The 14,178-nt window shown below is 46.3% G+C and overlaps 1 protein-coding gene and 1 long non-coding RNA gene across 5 annotated transcripts in view; one reads left to right on the top strand and one right to left on the bottom strand.

Moving 5' to 3' along the window:
• Positions 1-14,178, bottom strand: part of grid1b (glutamate receptor, ionotropic, delta 1b) — a 618,013-nt gene that overhangs the window by 55,592 nt on the left and 548,243 nt on the right. For all 3 annotated transcript variants that reach the window (XM_085285493.1, XM_085285494.1, XM_085285495.1), the window contains one exon: positions 12,301-12,420. In XM_085285493.1, coding sequence (XP_085141619.1) covers positions 12,301-12,420 — 120 coding nt within the window. The remainder of the gene's footprint in view (positions 1-12,300; positions 12,421-14,178) is intronic.
• The window catches only part of LOC146569165 (uncharacterized), a 94,624-nt gene that overhangs the window by 66,574 nt on the left and 13,872 nt on the right, over positions 1-14,178 (top strand). The window contains exon 5 of one of the 2 annotated variants that reach the window (XR_014893692.1): positions 10,543-10,670. The exons of the other annotated variant lie outside the window; for it this stretch is intronic. This is a non-coding gene — a long non-coding RNA (uncharacterized LOC146569165). Of the gene's footprint in view, positions 1-10,542; positions 10,671-14,178 lie in introns of those variants that run through there. 2 annotated transcript variants of the gene reach the window in all.

The raw sequence follows: 14,178 nt of genomic DNA, 5'->3' as shown, positions 1-14,178 counted from the left end.
TTTCAGTATCTGCTGCCCTCTAAAGTTCTCTTGAAAAACACATTTTTAATGTTTTAATGACACTTTTTGCTTTTTAAAGCATCGGTACAGTCCCGATCAAACGTTTAAGATCACCTGAAAACTGGCACAAAAAAATCCTATTTTGCATGGTTGGATCTTAACAGGGTTCCAGGTGGAGCTTCATCATGCAACAAGAAGAAATGGGAGTGAGACGAAGCATGTTTTTGAGCATGCAGTTTATTAAAAACACTGAAACAGGCAGTTTTACAGCTTTGGACCATGACCAAGGCCAAATCTGTCTATAAATGTGGATTGATTGTCACTTCCTATCAGGCAGTCACCCTGTCATGACGTTCTGATGGCAAAGGCAAAGAAATGTTCCCTTTTTGAACCTGGTCAGGTTGCAGAGTCTCTCGCAGCACTGCTGAGGTGGGACGCAGTAGGACAGTTATTTGGAATATCTTATGGAACAAAAAATTCACCAGCACTGAGCCGGAGGATCCAACTGGCTTTCCATCAAGACACTGGACGATCTCGACCCAAAGCAAGGCCGTTACTGGTGCCGACTGCAGCCCCATAACCATCAGATGCCCTCTGAGACTGAAGGGCTTCAAAAGGCCTCGTCTCTTTCGGACCATCCTGATCTAAATCCCACTGAGAACCTTTGGGGACGGATGGTAAGGGAAGTTTAAAAAATGGACAAACAGTTCCAGACAGTAGATGTCCTTCGTGCGGCCGTCTTCACCACTTGGAGAAATGTTCCCACTCGTGGAAACGCTTGCATCAAGCACACCACAACATCCATACGCTCAACAATAACGCTGGAGCTGCTCATTACTGAGTTCATGTTTGGAACTTTGATTTCTGTTTTGGTTATTTTGAGGCGTGGTGCTAAGCCTTTGCTGTAAAACTGCCTGTTTCAGTTGTTTTTAAGAAACTGCAGGTTAAAAACATGTTTTGTGTCACTCTCATTTCTTCTTGTTGCACGTTGAAGCTCGACTTGGAACCTTGTTTAGATCCAACCATGCAAAATATGATTTCTGGCCATTTTTCAAGTGGCTTTAAACTTTTGATCGGGACTGTTTATCACTTTACCAAAATCCACCCACAGAGCTTCAGAAATCCTGACCTATAAATTTTCCAAACTTTCTGGAAGGCAGGAAAGCTCCACTAACACTTTACTTTCCCTCCATGTCGGCTCTCAGCTGGGGGAGTTTAGGAGATGTGTTTGGTGTGATGTTGCTTCTCCTGAAAATCTCAATCTGAATCCGTTTTAAACGCAAACGACTAAACTCTGACATTTTTTTATGCTTCAGTCACAGCAGGGGAAACAGACGGCAATAGCAATGAGTCAGTCTGTTGCCGCTCTGTGACTGAATGGGGTCAAGTTGGCAATTACACACAATTTGTTTGCTGTTAACTTGAATAAATCAGCAGCAATAATAAATCTGTTGCTTTCTACATAAACAGAAATTTAAAATAACACTCAGAAACTAAATACTAAAGTATGTAAAAGCTGATGTATTAGCTGCAGGACGAGGATTTATCTACAAAATGACATGAAAGAGGTTGCTGTCTTATTTCTACTGGAGTGTGTCTGAGACTGGAGCTGTGGGGGACATTTTTCTTTTTAGGCAATTTTCACTAAAACAGCTCGAGATGAAATCCAAGTTTTAGGTTTTCCCACAGATTTATATTGGTACGTCACAGGAGCATGAGCCACTTTACATCATCTAAAATTTCAGGCACAACCAACCACTTCTCGTGAACACCTGGAAGTTGCTGTTGTGGTTTAAAGAGACAGTTAATTGTCTCCTAATGTTGTTTAATGCATGTGATTAGACACCGGCCACATATGACAGCTGAGGTAAACAGCTTCCACTCACTGCAGACACACAGCTGATGGAGTTGTTGGCCTGACAGCAGCTATCGTAGCGAAGACTGTGCTCTTAAAATGAGAGAGGAAAAAACAGAACTCAGAATTCATTCTGCTGACATCTAGTGGTGAGGCACCCCTGTACCTTTAGACCAGGGGTGGGCAATTCCAGGCCCCGAGTGCCGGTGTCCCTGCAGGGTTTAGATGTGTCCTTGAACCAACACAGATGATTTAAATGGATAAATTAGCTCCTCGACATGTCCTGCAGTTCTCCAGAGGCCTGGTAACGAACTAACCATGTGATTCAGGTGTGTTGACCCAGGGTGAGATCTAAAACCTGCAGGACACCGGCCCTCAGGGCCTGGAATTGCCACCCCTGGTCTAGAAACAGGCATCACAGCGAGACAAACTTCAGGCTATACATTTTTGTTTCCAAGCTGTATGAAGCCTGGAGTCATTTCTGTACTGTTTGACTAAAGGAAGTAAAATAGCTCCCAGAGACTCTGCAGTTGTAACTAATCAAGACTTCAGGCAGACGGTAGAGAGACGTGCGGCAGTGACATGCAGCATGAAACAACTGTTTCCTCTGAAGATTGAAGAACGTAAACAAAACTAAACCGTGGATCATGAAAGAGCAGGATGTGGACACTTACAGAGTATTACTGTAGGAACAGCACACACCCGGGAGGCCAACATAAACATACAGGCTGTACATTTACACAGTGTCTACATGTCCATTTTACATATAGTGCGCACAATATCCATCAGCACATATGTGTATGAAGGTGCACAATAGATCGCACGTGTATTAATATTAATATGTCACAGAGAGGGTTACAAAGCAGGGGCTGCATTACATGCTAAGAGTTTACCGTATATTAGAGATAGATTTCTCTTCCTGTTTGGGGGGTACTGGTACATGATGGTGTGTGTGTGTGTGTGTGTGTGTGTGTGTGTGTGTGTGTGTGTGTGTGTGTGTGTGAGAGAAGCTCTGTGCTTGTTTTCTCCTAATGGCCATTATGCAACACAGGGGGACTCATAACTCAGAAGGAGAAGCCGGGAGATTAGATCTTCATTACTGCAGCAGCAACTGCTCTCACAGAGTGTGTGTGTGTGTGTGTGTGTGTGTGTGTGTGTGTGTGTGTGTGTGTGTCTGCAAGCTGCTAAATCATCTAAATTGCTATGCGTGCTCGTAAAAGTGTAAAAGTGTTCATACGTGTGCATGTTTCCTGCGTTTTGCTGCTTTTTTTCATTCACGTTTATTTGATGCAACGAGAGTAAAAAAATGAAAAATGTTTCATGTTTTCAGCACAAATCAAAAGCTGATTCGAAGCGAGACTCCCCGGAGCGATTTCCCACTCAGTCAGAGATCTTTCACTTAAAGTGAAAATGGGAAAAATCACCTCCCTCCACCTGTCGACTTATTTTCAGGACGAATTAAATATTAAAAGCACAGAGTTGTCTGTAATAGATCAGAAGTGTGTGACTGTTTGTGTTACTGAACACGATGGATTCGAGCCCCACGTTCATTCTCATTTTTCATCATCATCATCGTCTCCTTCATCCAATCATCAGGCAGCTTTAACCCTGGTTTTCCTTCCTTTATTTTCATGTCCTCTCCCATCTTTATTTCATTTCTTTCATTTCCTTTGTCCTGTCCTCATTCCTCCTGCTTCCTTCCTCCCCTCTCTTCCTTTTTCCATTCCTTTAATCTTTCCTTTCCTTGATTCATTTCTCTTATTTTTATTTTCTTTCATTTCCTCCTTCATTTCTTTTTTATTACCTTTTCTTTATTTTCCCCCTTTTTTACTTTCCTTTTCCTATTTCCTCATTCTTTCTTTCCTTGTTTGTTCCCTTTTCTTCCTTGCTTCCTTTCTTCCTCTCCTTATTGCCTTTAGCTGTCTTTCCTGTCTTCCTTTCTTTTTCTCTTTGTTGTTCCTTTGTGCCTTTTACTCCTTGTTTTTTTAATCTATTTATTTTGGTTCCTTTTTTCTGTCCTTTCTATTTTTTTCTCGTCCCCAGTCTTTCCTTCCTTTTTGCTTTTCCTTTTTATTTATTTTTCCCTTTCTATGCCTCAAACTCTATTATTTTTTTCCTTTTTCTTTCTCTCCTTCCTTGTTTCCTTTTCCCTTTGCCCTCCCTCCCTTTTCTTTAATTCTTCTTTCCTTGCAGAGTTTTTCCCTTCCTTGTTTCCTTGTCTCCTTGTCCTTTCAGTGTTACATAATAAAGTTGGACCTCTTCTTAAAGGCAGATGTCCTGGTGCATTTCTACATTGCTGTGTTACCGCCTACAGTCACACATAAATTACTACGATGGCGTAACACTGTGCATAACCACACACTGCGTACTGCTCTACCACTGTCTGCATTGTGCAGATGAGGGATGACTTCAGTTATTCAGGGAGCTAATCAGGCTTTCATGATGAAACCACGGCAGCGCGCTGCTGCGGAGGTCAGGGTGACGCAGTGATGTCACGCGTGTGGTTTCATTATACCTGCTGCTCCTCGGTGCTGATTAATCGACTGTAAGACAGCAGCAACCTGCATTTACAGGTTTGGAATTAAAACCTCATCCATCCTGTTAAATACTAAGTGGTTTGATGTGGAGGAGAGCTCGCTGTTGTGAACGGGGCCGCCGTTAATCGAGGTTACCGTAACATGGTTAACAACTTTTTCACTGATTGGAAAAATTTATCGCTGTCGTGTGAACGATGGCTGCCTTCTTTCACAAAGCACGGCGCAGCGCTGCACAGCCGACTGTGAAACCGTGAAACTTAAATATGCGACCGCGCTGCCGTCGACGAACCGTTTTCACTCTTTCTCAAAGCGACTGTCGAGCGGAGGGTCGACAGGAAGTTCCATCAGACATAAAAACACTGCACGCGGTGTTAACATCCAGTGTTCAGCATCACGCTGCTCTATAAGCCAAATAAACGGTTCAGGAGCCTGTCCAGATGTGTAAGCTGTCAGATCCACTGATGCTGATGCTAAACAAGGCGTCCCTGGACTATGTGTACGACTTCTCTGCATCATGCAGCCTGGTGCAGAGTTCCTGAGCTCGTGCACTGATTCCATCACACAATCAGCTGAAGGCTTCAACATCCTGGACATGCAGCTCTGATTATCAGTCTTTTCTCTTCTGATGACATCATCAACTATGTTGAGGGAAATTATTTTGAAATCTTTCCATAGTCAGTTTGTAGTTTTGGTTTTAATCTTTACTTTTGTTAAACTCTGCCTCTCCGATGCTCTTTCTTACCCACTCGTGTTGCTGACCTGCTGCCAGTCAGAAAGTTTCCCTCCAGCTGTTTCTTCTTAGCACCGCCTACTTTTTCCATCCTGTTTTATAGAGACGTGTTGCTGCAATCAAATTCAAAGTCAGCCATGTCTCTCTTAAAGCATGTGTCCAGGTTACACATCGGATATTTTTTGCGCTCTGTTTGTGTTTTGTTTTTAACATTTTACCCAGAACCGGGTTGTGTAACACTACTTGGTATATATATCCAGCATATCCAGGCTCTGGCAGTACAGACATGAAGTCCTGACAGAAGAGCTAAAACAGGAAAAAGTCAACAGGAAATAAAAAACCTGCCGTCTGCCGCCGGAACAAGAAAAGGAAAAAGTGCAGCACAAACATGAAAACTGTGCAGGAAATGAGCGAGCAGATTACTTTTCTGGCATTTACTCAGCCGTCCGTAGCCTTCGTGGACACAGACGAGGGAAACACATCAGAAACAGCGAAGGTTAGAAAAGAAAATCTCTGATGATGTTTGGAAGCTTTTTAATGTGTAAAAATGTGATTTATAATAACAAGTAAAGACAAACTCAGATCAGGACGGACTGACTGATGCACCACAGAGCAGGTAAATTACGTTTTTCTTCAATAAACACATTTTGATCGTTCTGCAGCGCCCTACACGATGGACCAGGGAGGAGTCACTCCGCTGTTCGACTCGATCGTCTGAGGCAAAGACTCCACGTCAGCCAGTGGACAGTTTGGAAAATATGAAGGCCATCAGATTTGGACTGAACTGTATTTTCACGAGTTTCACAGTTTTTCGTTTCATGCTACACTCGTCACTTTAAGTAACAAGTTACTAACTGAAACCTTCTGATGATGCAGTTAAACACAAAGTTTCCTGCAAACAAGCCTTTCATTTACAGTTCAAGTCTACAGTTTCATTGCACGTGTACAATAAATACGAATAAAGGGCTGTTCTATTCTAATTTACTTTTTCCTGCAGATGAAATTATGCTCTTCTTTTTCTTGTTCTGAGATATTTCCAGTATCAAACCTCTTTAGAAAACGCTCTGGTTGCCATGGCAAAATGTGTGTTTAACCAGGTGGCAAGTAGTTGCAGACTGCTGCTCGATGAAATCGGTGACAAAGAGCGGTCGCCGCGGTCGCCTGTAGTTTACCTCGAAGACGCCAGCGAGACTGAAAAGACGGATCAAGCTAAACCAGAAACAGCTCGCCTTCAAAGTAAAAGTTCTGCCTTGGCATTGTAACCAACAGGGTTCAAAGGCTTCCACTTTTACTTTGGAGGCGAACTCTTTCTGTTTCCAGTCTGCAAGTTTGATGTTTTACATTCAAATATGGCAGCAACACTCAGTGATTGGCTGGCTCGGGCTGCTTCATCTTTCTGAGCTCCACCTCTGCGCGGCTTGTTTCAGCACACAGCTGCTGAGACGGCCTCACAAAATCATAAAGTTTCTGTGGATATTCATATTTTCTTAATTCATTGGTGCAGATGTGTGCTCTAATGACAAATATCACATTCTGATAAATGTGAAACGCTTTGCTGTGGCTTCATAAAGCAACGAGCGCTCCATCATTAAACTACGCAGTCGTGCGTTTCAAGCAAAGAGACATATGATTGACGGGTGTTGATTGGCTCTTTGAGGAAGGGGCGGGACCACAGATTTCTATCCAACAGACTTTGAATGATTCTTCTTTGTAATGTCTCCGACTCCTTTAACTTCCTGCTTTTATCTATTATCCAAGATGGCGCCGAGTATGGCAGCCTCGTCGCGAGCTCCCCCAAGCAACGGCTTTTTTCTGTGTTTAATTTTACTTTTCCTTCATTTTTTCACGAGCAGCACTTGTCTCCTTGTGTACGACCGACAAACCTTACTGGACATAAAAGACGGTCTTTCTTATAACTTTCCGGAGTTCAAGTTTTGCAACACGGACGCTCCGTTTGCAGACCCCCCATTCATCTCACCTGAGACGCCTTTGTTCTCTGGCCCTGGAGGCCGCAAACGCCGACACAGGGAGAAGATCTGGCGTTCTGGTTTGACTGAGACGGCGCACTAACAGACCACCGTTACCCAGTTTATTACTGGCTAATATGCAGTCTCTGGAGAACAAGCTGTGCGAGCTTCGGGCACGGATCTCATTCCAGCGAGAGATGCGGGACTGCTGCGTGATCTGCCTCACAGAAACCTGGCTATCGGACAAAGTACCGGACTCCGCAATACAACTGCCGGGGTTCTCTGTGCACCGCGCGGACAGGTCACAGGATCTTACTGGGAAAAGCAGAGGCGGTGGTGTGTGTTTCATGATCAACAACAGCTGGTGTGATTATGCGAACGTGCACCCGGTCAAATCCTTCTGCTCACCGGACCTGGAGTACCTGATGATTAAGTGCCGGCCATTCTGGCTACCGAGGGAATTTACAGCAGTGATTATTACGGCTGTTTACATTCCCCCACAAGCCGACACTGACCGTGCACTCAGGGAACTGTACAGCGCGATCAGCAGCGAGGAAACCGCACACCCAGAGGCAGCGTTTATCACAGCCGGAGACTTTAATAAGGGAAACCTGAAGAAAGTCTCACCCAAACTCCACCAACACATCCTTTTCAACACACGTGGAAACCGGCTACTCGACCACTGCTACACCTCTTTCCGGGATGCGTACAAAGCCCTCCCTCGCGCCCCATTCGGCCAATCAGATCACCGCTCCATCCTGCTCCTGCCCGCCTACAGGCAGAAGCTGAAACAGGAAGCTCCAACCCGGAGGGCGGTGCACTGTTGGACGGACCAATCGGAGTCTGCGCTGCGGGACTGTTTTGATCACGCGGACTGGGAAATGTTTCACGTGGCCGCCAGAGACATTGATGAATACACAGACTCAGTCTGCGGATTTATCAGGAAATGCGTGGAAGATGTCGTCCCATCCAGAACAGTCAAATCCTTCCCAAATCAAAAACCCTGGATTAACGGAGATGTTCGCGCGGCACTGGCGGCACGGAGCACCGCCTTTGCCTCCGCGAACACATCGGACTACAAACACGCACATTACCAACTCCGGAAGACGATCAAAGCAGCCAAACGTGAGTACAGGGACAGGGCGGAGCAACAGTTTGACAACCCTCGGAGTATGTGGCAGGGACTAAACACGATCACAGACTTTAGAGGGAAAACCAGCACACCGCAGACCACGGCCTCTCTGTGTGAGGATCTAAACGTATTCTACGCTAGATTCGACGCAGCGAACACCATGAGACCGGACAGTGTGCGCACCGCGGATGACGTCAGTGCGCACACTGTGTCTGAGGAGGATGTGCGGAAGTGCTTCAGGAAGGTGAACGCACACAAAGCTACTGGTCCGGACGGGATTCCCGGCCGCGTCCTCAAGTCATGCGCGGCTCAGCTGGCTGGAGTGTTCACGCACATCTTCAACCTTTCCCTCTCTCTGTCTGTAGTCCCAGCCTGCTTCAAAATGGCCACCATCGTCCCTGTACCCAAATCCTCCACCATCTCCTCATTGAACGACTGGCGACCTGTAGCCCTGACCCCCATCATAAGCAAATGCTTCGAGAAGCTGGTCAGGGACGTCATCCGCTCTGCACTACCCGACTCACTGGACCCTCTACAGTTTGCATACTGCCACAACAGGTCCACTGATGATGCCATAGCCCTGACACTACACACTGCCCTGTCACACCTGGAGAAGAGAGACACGTATGTGAGGATGCTGTTTGTAGATTACAGCTCAGCATTCAATACCATCGTTCCCTCGAAGCTGGACAGGAAACTGCAGGATCTAGGACTGAGCAGCTCCCTCTGCAGCTGGATCCTTAGCTTCCTGTCTGACAGACGCCAGGTGGTCAGACTGGGCAGCATCACCTCATCCCCCATCACACTGAACACTGGTGCTCCACAGGGGTGTGTACTGAGCCCTCTCCTGTACTCACTCTACACCTACGACTGCACAGCCACTAACAGCTCCAACATCATTGTGAAGTTTGCGGACGACACTACAGTGGTGGGTCTTATCACCAACGGTGATGAGACGGCTTACAGGGAGGAGGTCAGCGCCCTGACCCACTGGTGTCAAGACAACCATCTCACCCTCAACGTCGCAAAGACAAAGGAGTTGATAGTGGACTTCCGGAGGTGCAGAGAAGTACACACCCCCATCACCATCAACGGCGCTGCTGTGGAGAGAGTGAGCAGCTTCCGGTTCCTTGGAGTACACCTGGCTGAGGATCTTACGTGGTCAGTACACACAAACAAAACAGTGAAGAAGGCGCAGCAGCGCCTCTTCTTTCTCAGGAGACTGAAAAGATTCGGCATGAGCCCCCGCATCCTCAGGACCTTCTATCGCTGTGCCATTGAGAGCATCCTCACTGGATGCATCACCACCTGGTATGGCAACAGCACCGCCTACAACTGCAAAGCTCTCCAGCGAGTAGTGCGGTGCTCTGAACGGATAATTGGAGGTGATCTTCCCTCCCTCCAAGACATCTACAGGAAGCGCTGCCTGAGGAAAGCGGGGAGGATCATCAAGGACTCCAGTCACCCCAGCCATAAACTGTTCAGACTGCTTCCATCAGGAAGGAGGTTCTGCAGCATCCGGTCCCGTACCAGCAGACTGAGAGACAGCTTCTTCCATCAGGCCATCAGACTGCTGAACACGTCATAGACACCTCAGCTTCACTACTGGAACTTCAACATTATGCACTCCACACTGTATATAAATGCCACTTGTTTTGCACATATTCAACTCTGTATATTTTATTTTATTTTATTTATTGTTTACTCTATTTAATTTGTAAAATATGTGTACACACACACACACACACACACACGTAGAAAAATATTTAGCATACACATCCAGAAATGCATATACTATTATATATTGTACATATATTTATTAGTTTCAGATGTAGCCATTCTTGTATTTTGCTTGTTTACATTCTTGTATTTTGCACAACTCTGTTGCTTGTGAAGCTCGCACACAAGAATTTCACTCACATGTGCTGTACCAATGTACCTGCACATGTGATGTGACAATAAAAGTGATTTGATTTGATTTGGTTTTCCTTAAATTACAAAAGTGGATTTTAAAGGGCAACGCTCCAGTTTTACTCTAAATATAATTTCAACCAAATACATCAGACGGCAGCCGGTTTATGTTTGACTGTCAGTTTTAATTTTTCACATTTTTAGACCCTTTTCTGCAGATGACAGGTGCCTCTGTAGAGGAGCTACGAATCAGGCCGATGAGTCAGCGCAGTCGCTAAATCCAAACGCACGTTTTCTCTTTAAACTGCTCTTTCTCTGCTTTCCATCCTATAAAGAGCTGATTGTGTTTTTCCTGCCAGCTCAGCAGCAGCAGATGAAGTCAGCTGACATTCATATCTGTGTCATTACAGAGAGCGCCGCTATCAGACGCCGGTCGTGTAGCGGCAACATTAACAGCAGGCCGGAGGACACCCTGCAGCACTGTATGTGACTCTGAAAATAACCCAGAGTGGGCTGTAATGAGCTGTAGCGCCTTTAATGTGAGTCACTGATACATGTGCCTGTTATGGCCTTTTTGCACTTTTGCTACTATAATAAACCTTTTGTTACCAACAAAGCGACTCTTATGCTGTCTCCTGCACAAACATGTCGCTACAAAACCTGAACAGATTTCCTTCCCGGAGGCTTATGTAGCGATCAGGCGTAGATTACCCTGAAGGTGTGCTGTGGTATCACCAACATGTTAGCAGTATGTCCTTTAAGTCCTCTAAGCTGCGAGGCGGGCCTCCGTGGATCGGACTCGTTCGAGCTACAGCAGCTCGCCTTCGATCTCTACGTGCATCAGTGAGCCTGCAGACCAGAAACAACTAGAAGAGCTGCAGTCCTGGAGACGCTCTGACCCAGTCGTGCCTGTCTGATGGGTGTAATAACTAGCGACCAGCTGTATGTGGAGTTTGCATGTTACCCCCTAATCTTGCGCATCGTCAGCAACACTGAAAAACACGCCGTCATGACTCAGGAGCAAAGACTGTATATAAAGGCGGACATCGCCACGATGCAACACTCGTGACAGTCGCACTGATTCCTGTTCGTTGGGTTAAAATCCCTTCATTGCTCAAAGGTTAACGCTCCACCTGAAGAGTCTCACCAATGAAAACAGAATAAATGACAATTAAATGAAAGGAATAAACAGAGTTCATTTAAGGTCGTACAGCCGTTAGTTGCTCTTCTAGGAGTAAAAAAAACACCAGTGGTTAGTTTTCACCATCCTGGATAAAGCGAAGCAGCGCCTCAGTTTCCAAACCTGAGGGATCCAGGTGTGTTTTCCTTCCATCACATCAGCAGTTGTTTTCTCTTCTCCAACTTCAAACTTCAGCACAGAAGCTGCACGTCCAGCCCCAGCAGGGCCCAGGTGCCAAAGCTCAGTCTGAGCACTTAATGTTGAAGGAATCCCCACGTTTAATGAAGCAGAGCCTTCGTGAGGATATGAAAGACGCAGGCTGGGAGGGGCGGGCACCAACCGCAGCGCTCCGCTACGGCCAACACAACGACCGATGACGCTGAACTCCACCGACAGCGACAACGGCAGCTAATGGCGCTCCTCTGTGCGCCACAGGCTAACGCCGCTCTGAACAAACACGCCGCAGCGACACCGTCGGACGGGTTTGTGGTGTGGATGTTTGTCTGAAGCCATTTCCACAAGTTTAACCCCAGAAACGTGTGTGTGTGTAGACGTTTAGACATCTTTGTGAGGACAGAAAATTAGCATGAGTTTCAAGACATTTCTGAGACTCAAACTGTGGTTTTAGTCTCAGGGGTACAGCAGGGTGATGGTTAGGTTTAGGCTCAGCTTTCATTTGTGGTGGGTTAGGGTCGGGGCACCTAGTGAGACCATTATGTCAGTGAGACGTCCTCACTGAGATATGGAAACCAGTGTGTGTGTGTCAGACAGGGTGGATTATCTGGTTCCACTTCCCCAAAAACACACGTGACACAAACACATGAAGAACTGTGTTTTGCTCTTTACTGAACACAGCGACGTGCTGGAGAATAATCAAAAATCGAATATTTTAGCTTTATTTGTTCCTCCCCCAGGAGGAAAACGTCTTCCGAGATCCAACACACACTCGGGCGACGTCGACTGCTCATCTGTTAAAGTATGAACTCACCCTCTTGATGTCCTTGCCGAAGGTCTCGCTGAAGCTCGAGCCGAGGATCTCAAACTGGACGTGGGAGTTGGAGCCGTTGTCCTTAAAGTCCATCGTACCCGTCAGACCTGTGATATTTCCCTGAAGAGGAGGGTGGCAGACAGAGAGGAGAGAGACGGGGGTTTAGAAGTCACGCAGGATGATCTGTGCTCGCCGTCTGACACAATCAGGCTTTCCCCAGAACCTTCAGATGCCCCACTTTCTTCTTTTATTACTTTGTGACGATCTTTGACTCGAGCTGCTACCTGATTATATTTGGTTATTTCAGGAACAGTTTGTAATCCGTGTTCAAACGAGACACGAGCTGAGAATGACAACTTCCTGTGCTATTGATGGATTTATGCTCCAGAAATCTGTCAATTTACCTGAACAATGACAGGCAGCAGGCCTCTTTTGTACTGGGAGCCTCGCAGCAGCGTGTATCAGCACCCATGCCAGGGGATAAATGCAGCAATACTACAGCCGTACACGTCTATGTTAAATATGAACACAAATCCTAAAAGCCCCTCCTGACTGAAATAATGAAAAACACGAGTCATCCACAAGACGACTCTTTCAAATGAGGATAACGTGTATGAGACGGGAGCATAACCCTGACCCCCGTCCCAGCAATCAGGTAGATGTTAACAGGTTAAAGGGGCAAGAAGAAAGGACCAGGTGACCTCTGAAACACCTGCTGCTACACTTCCTGCATCTTTAACACCGACACCGAAAATGTGAGGAACGCAGAGATCCCAGGGTGCAGTGGGAGCCAATAAATATAGACCTAAATATTTGATGACCATCTTTATCAGGTCTGGCTGCTCTGCAGAACGATGAGGCGCCATATAGAACATCATCAGAGTCTGACTGAATGAGTTCAGCCCGTGACTGCTGTGCCGCTGCCACGAAAGGCCACGGATGAAATGTCACTTCATGACTTCCATCAGTTCGTGTTGGATGTAAAGCATGACTGAAGACGTCATCACAGCAGGCCGGCCAACTAAATGTTCCTCTGTCAGCAGCAAAGGTCACGTTCGTCGTCACCTGGAGGAAATTAATGTTTGAAAATGTTTGGCTCTTTCAAAGATGTGTCCGAGTAAACGCATTCAACACACACCTGCCAGAGGAGGGACGCCGCTTTTCACGTCTTCGGATACGCGCGACATAAAAAGTTCTCGGCTTCTGCCATTTTTCACTCAGCGAATGTCGTCCTGTCTTTAAGTTATCGTCCATTTCATCAGCAAAGTAGCCCAGACTCGTCTGGGGGTAATGACCAACTCTGAGGTGAGACGCAGCAAAAGTGCGTCCATAACAATCAAACTGACAAACGACCGCCTGGAGCACGAAACAGGAGCTTCGAGGTTGGACGGGGAACCTCAGAAAGGGCGTGTTTGAGATGGAACAAGACCGAATGAATGTTTCCATCACTAACCAGCTGGAATAATGGCTGCGGCAGTTTGAGGATTGTACAGCTCACATTCAGATTCATTACACTTGATAGATGCTGCAGGTGCAGCTCACGTTTGTTATTTCCAGAGCAGTTTGTGAAACGTTAAATGCAGCAACCTTGACCTCCGAGCGATGCCGGTCCAGTGCAGAGGCAGGACAGTTGGTCGTGTGAGGAGTCACAGCCTCATCAGCTCGGAGGTGAGGCTCCTCCCCCTCATCAGACGAGCTGCTGTTTTCGGCAGCTTTTTGGTATGAAATGAGAATTTTAAGCGGCCGCGTGCTCTGTCTGGCTCGTCCGCATACAAAGATGACTGCAGGAGTAATAATCCTTTGGTGGAACTCTGGATATTTCTGTCAATATCATTCAAGAACATGATGCTTTATGACTTTTCTACAGGAATCTGTAGG

The sequence above is a fragment of the Mchenga conophoros genome, linkage group LG8 (genome assembly GCF_057382185.1).
Source record: "Mchenga conophoros isolate Kocher_MC1m ecotype Shallow Benthic linkage group LG8, M_conophoros_male_GT1.1, whole genome shotgun sequence".
NCBI classification, from domain to species: Eukaryota; Metazoa; Chordata; class Actinopteri; order Cichliformes; family Cichlidae; genus Mchenga; species Mchenga conophoros.
The sequence above is the reverse complement of the archived record's forward strand: the minus strand, read 5'-3'. Positions and strand labels throughout refer to the sequence as shown.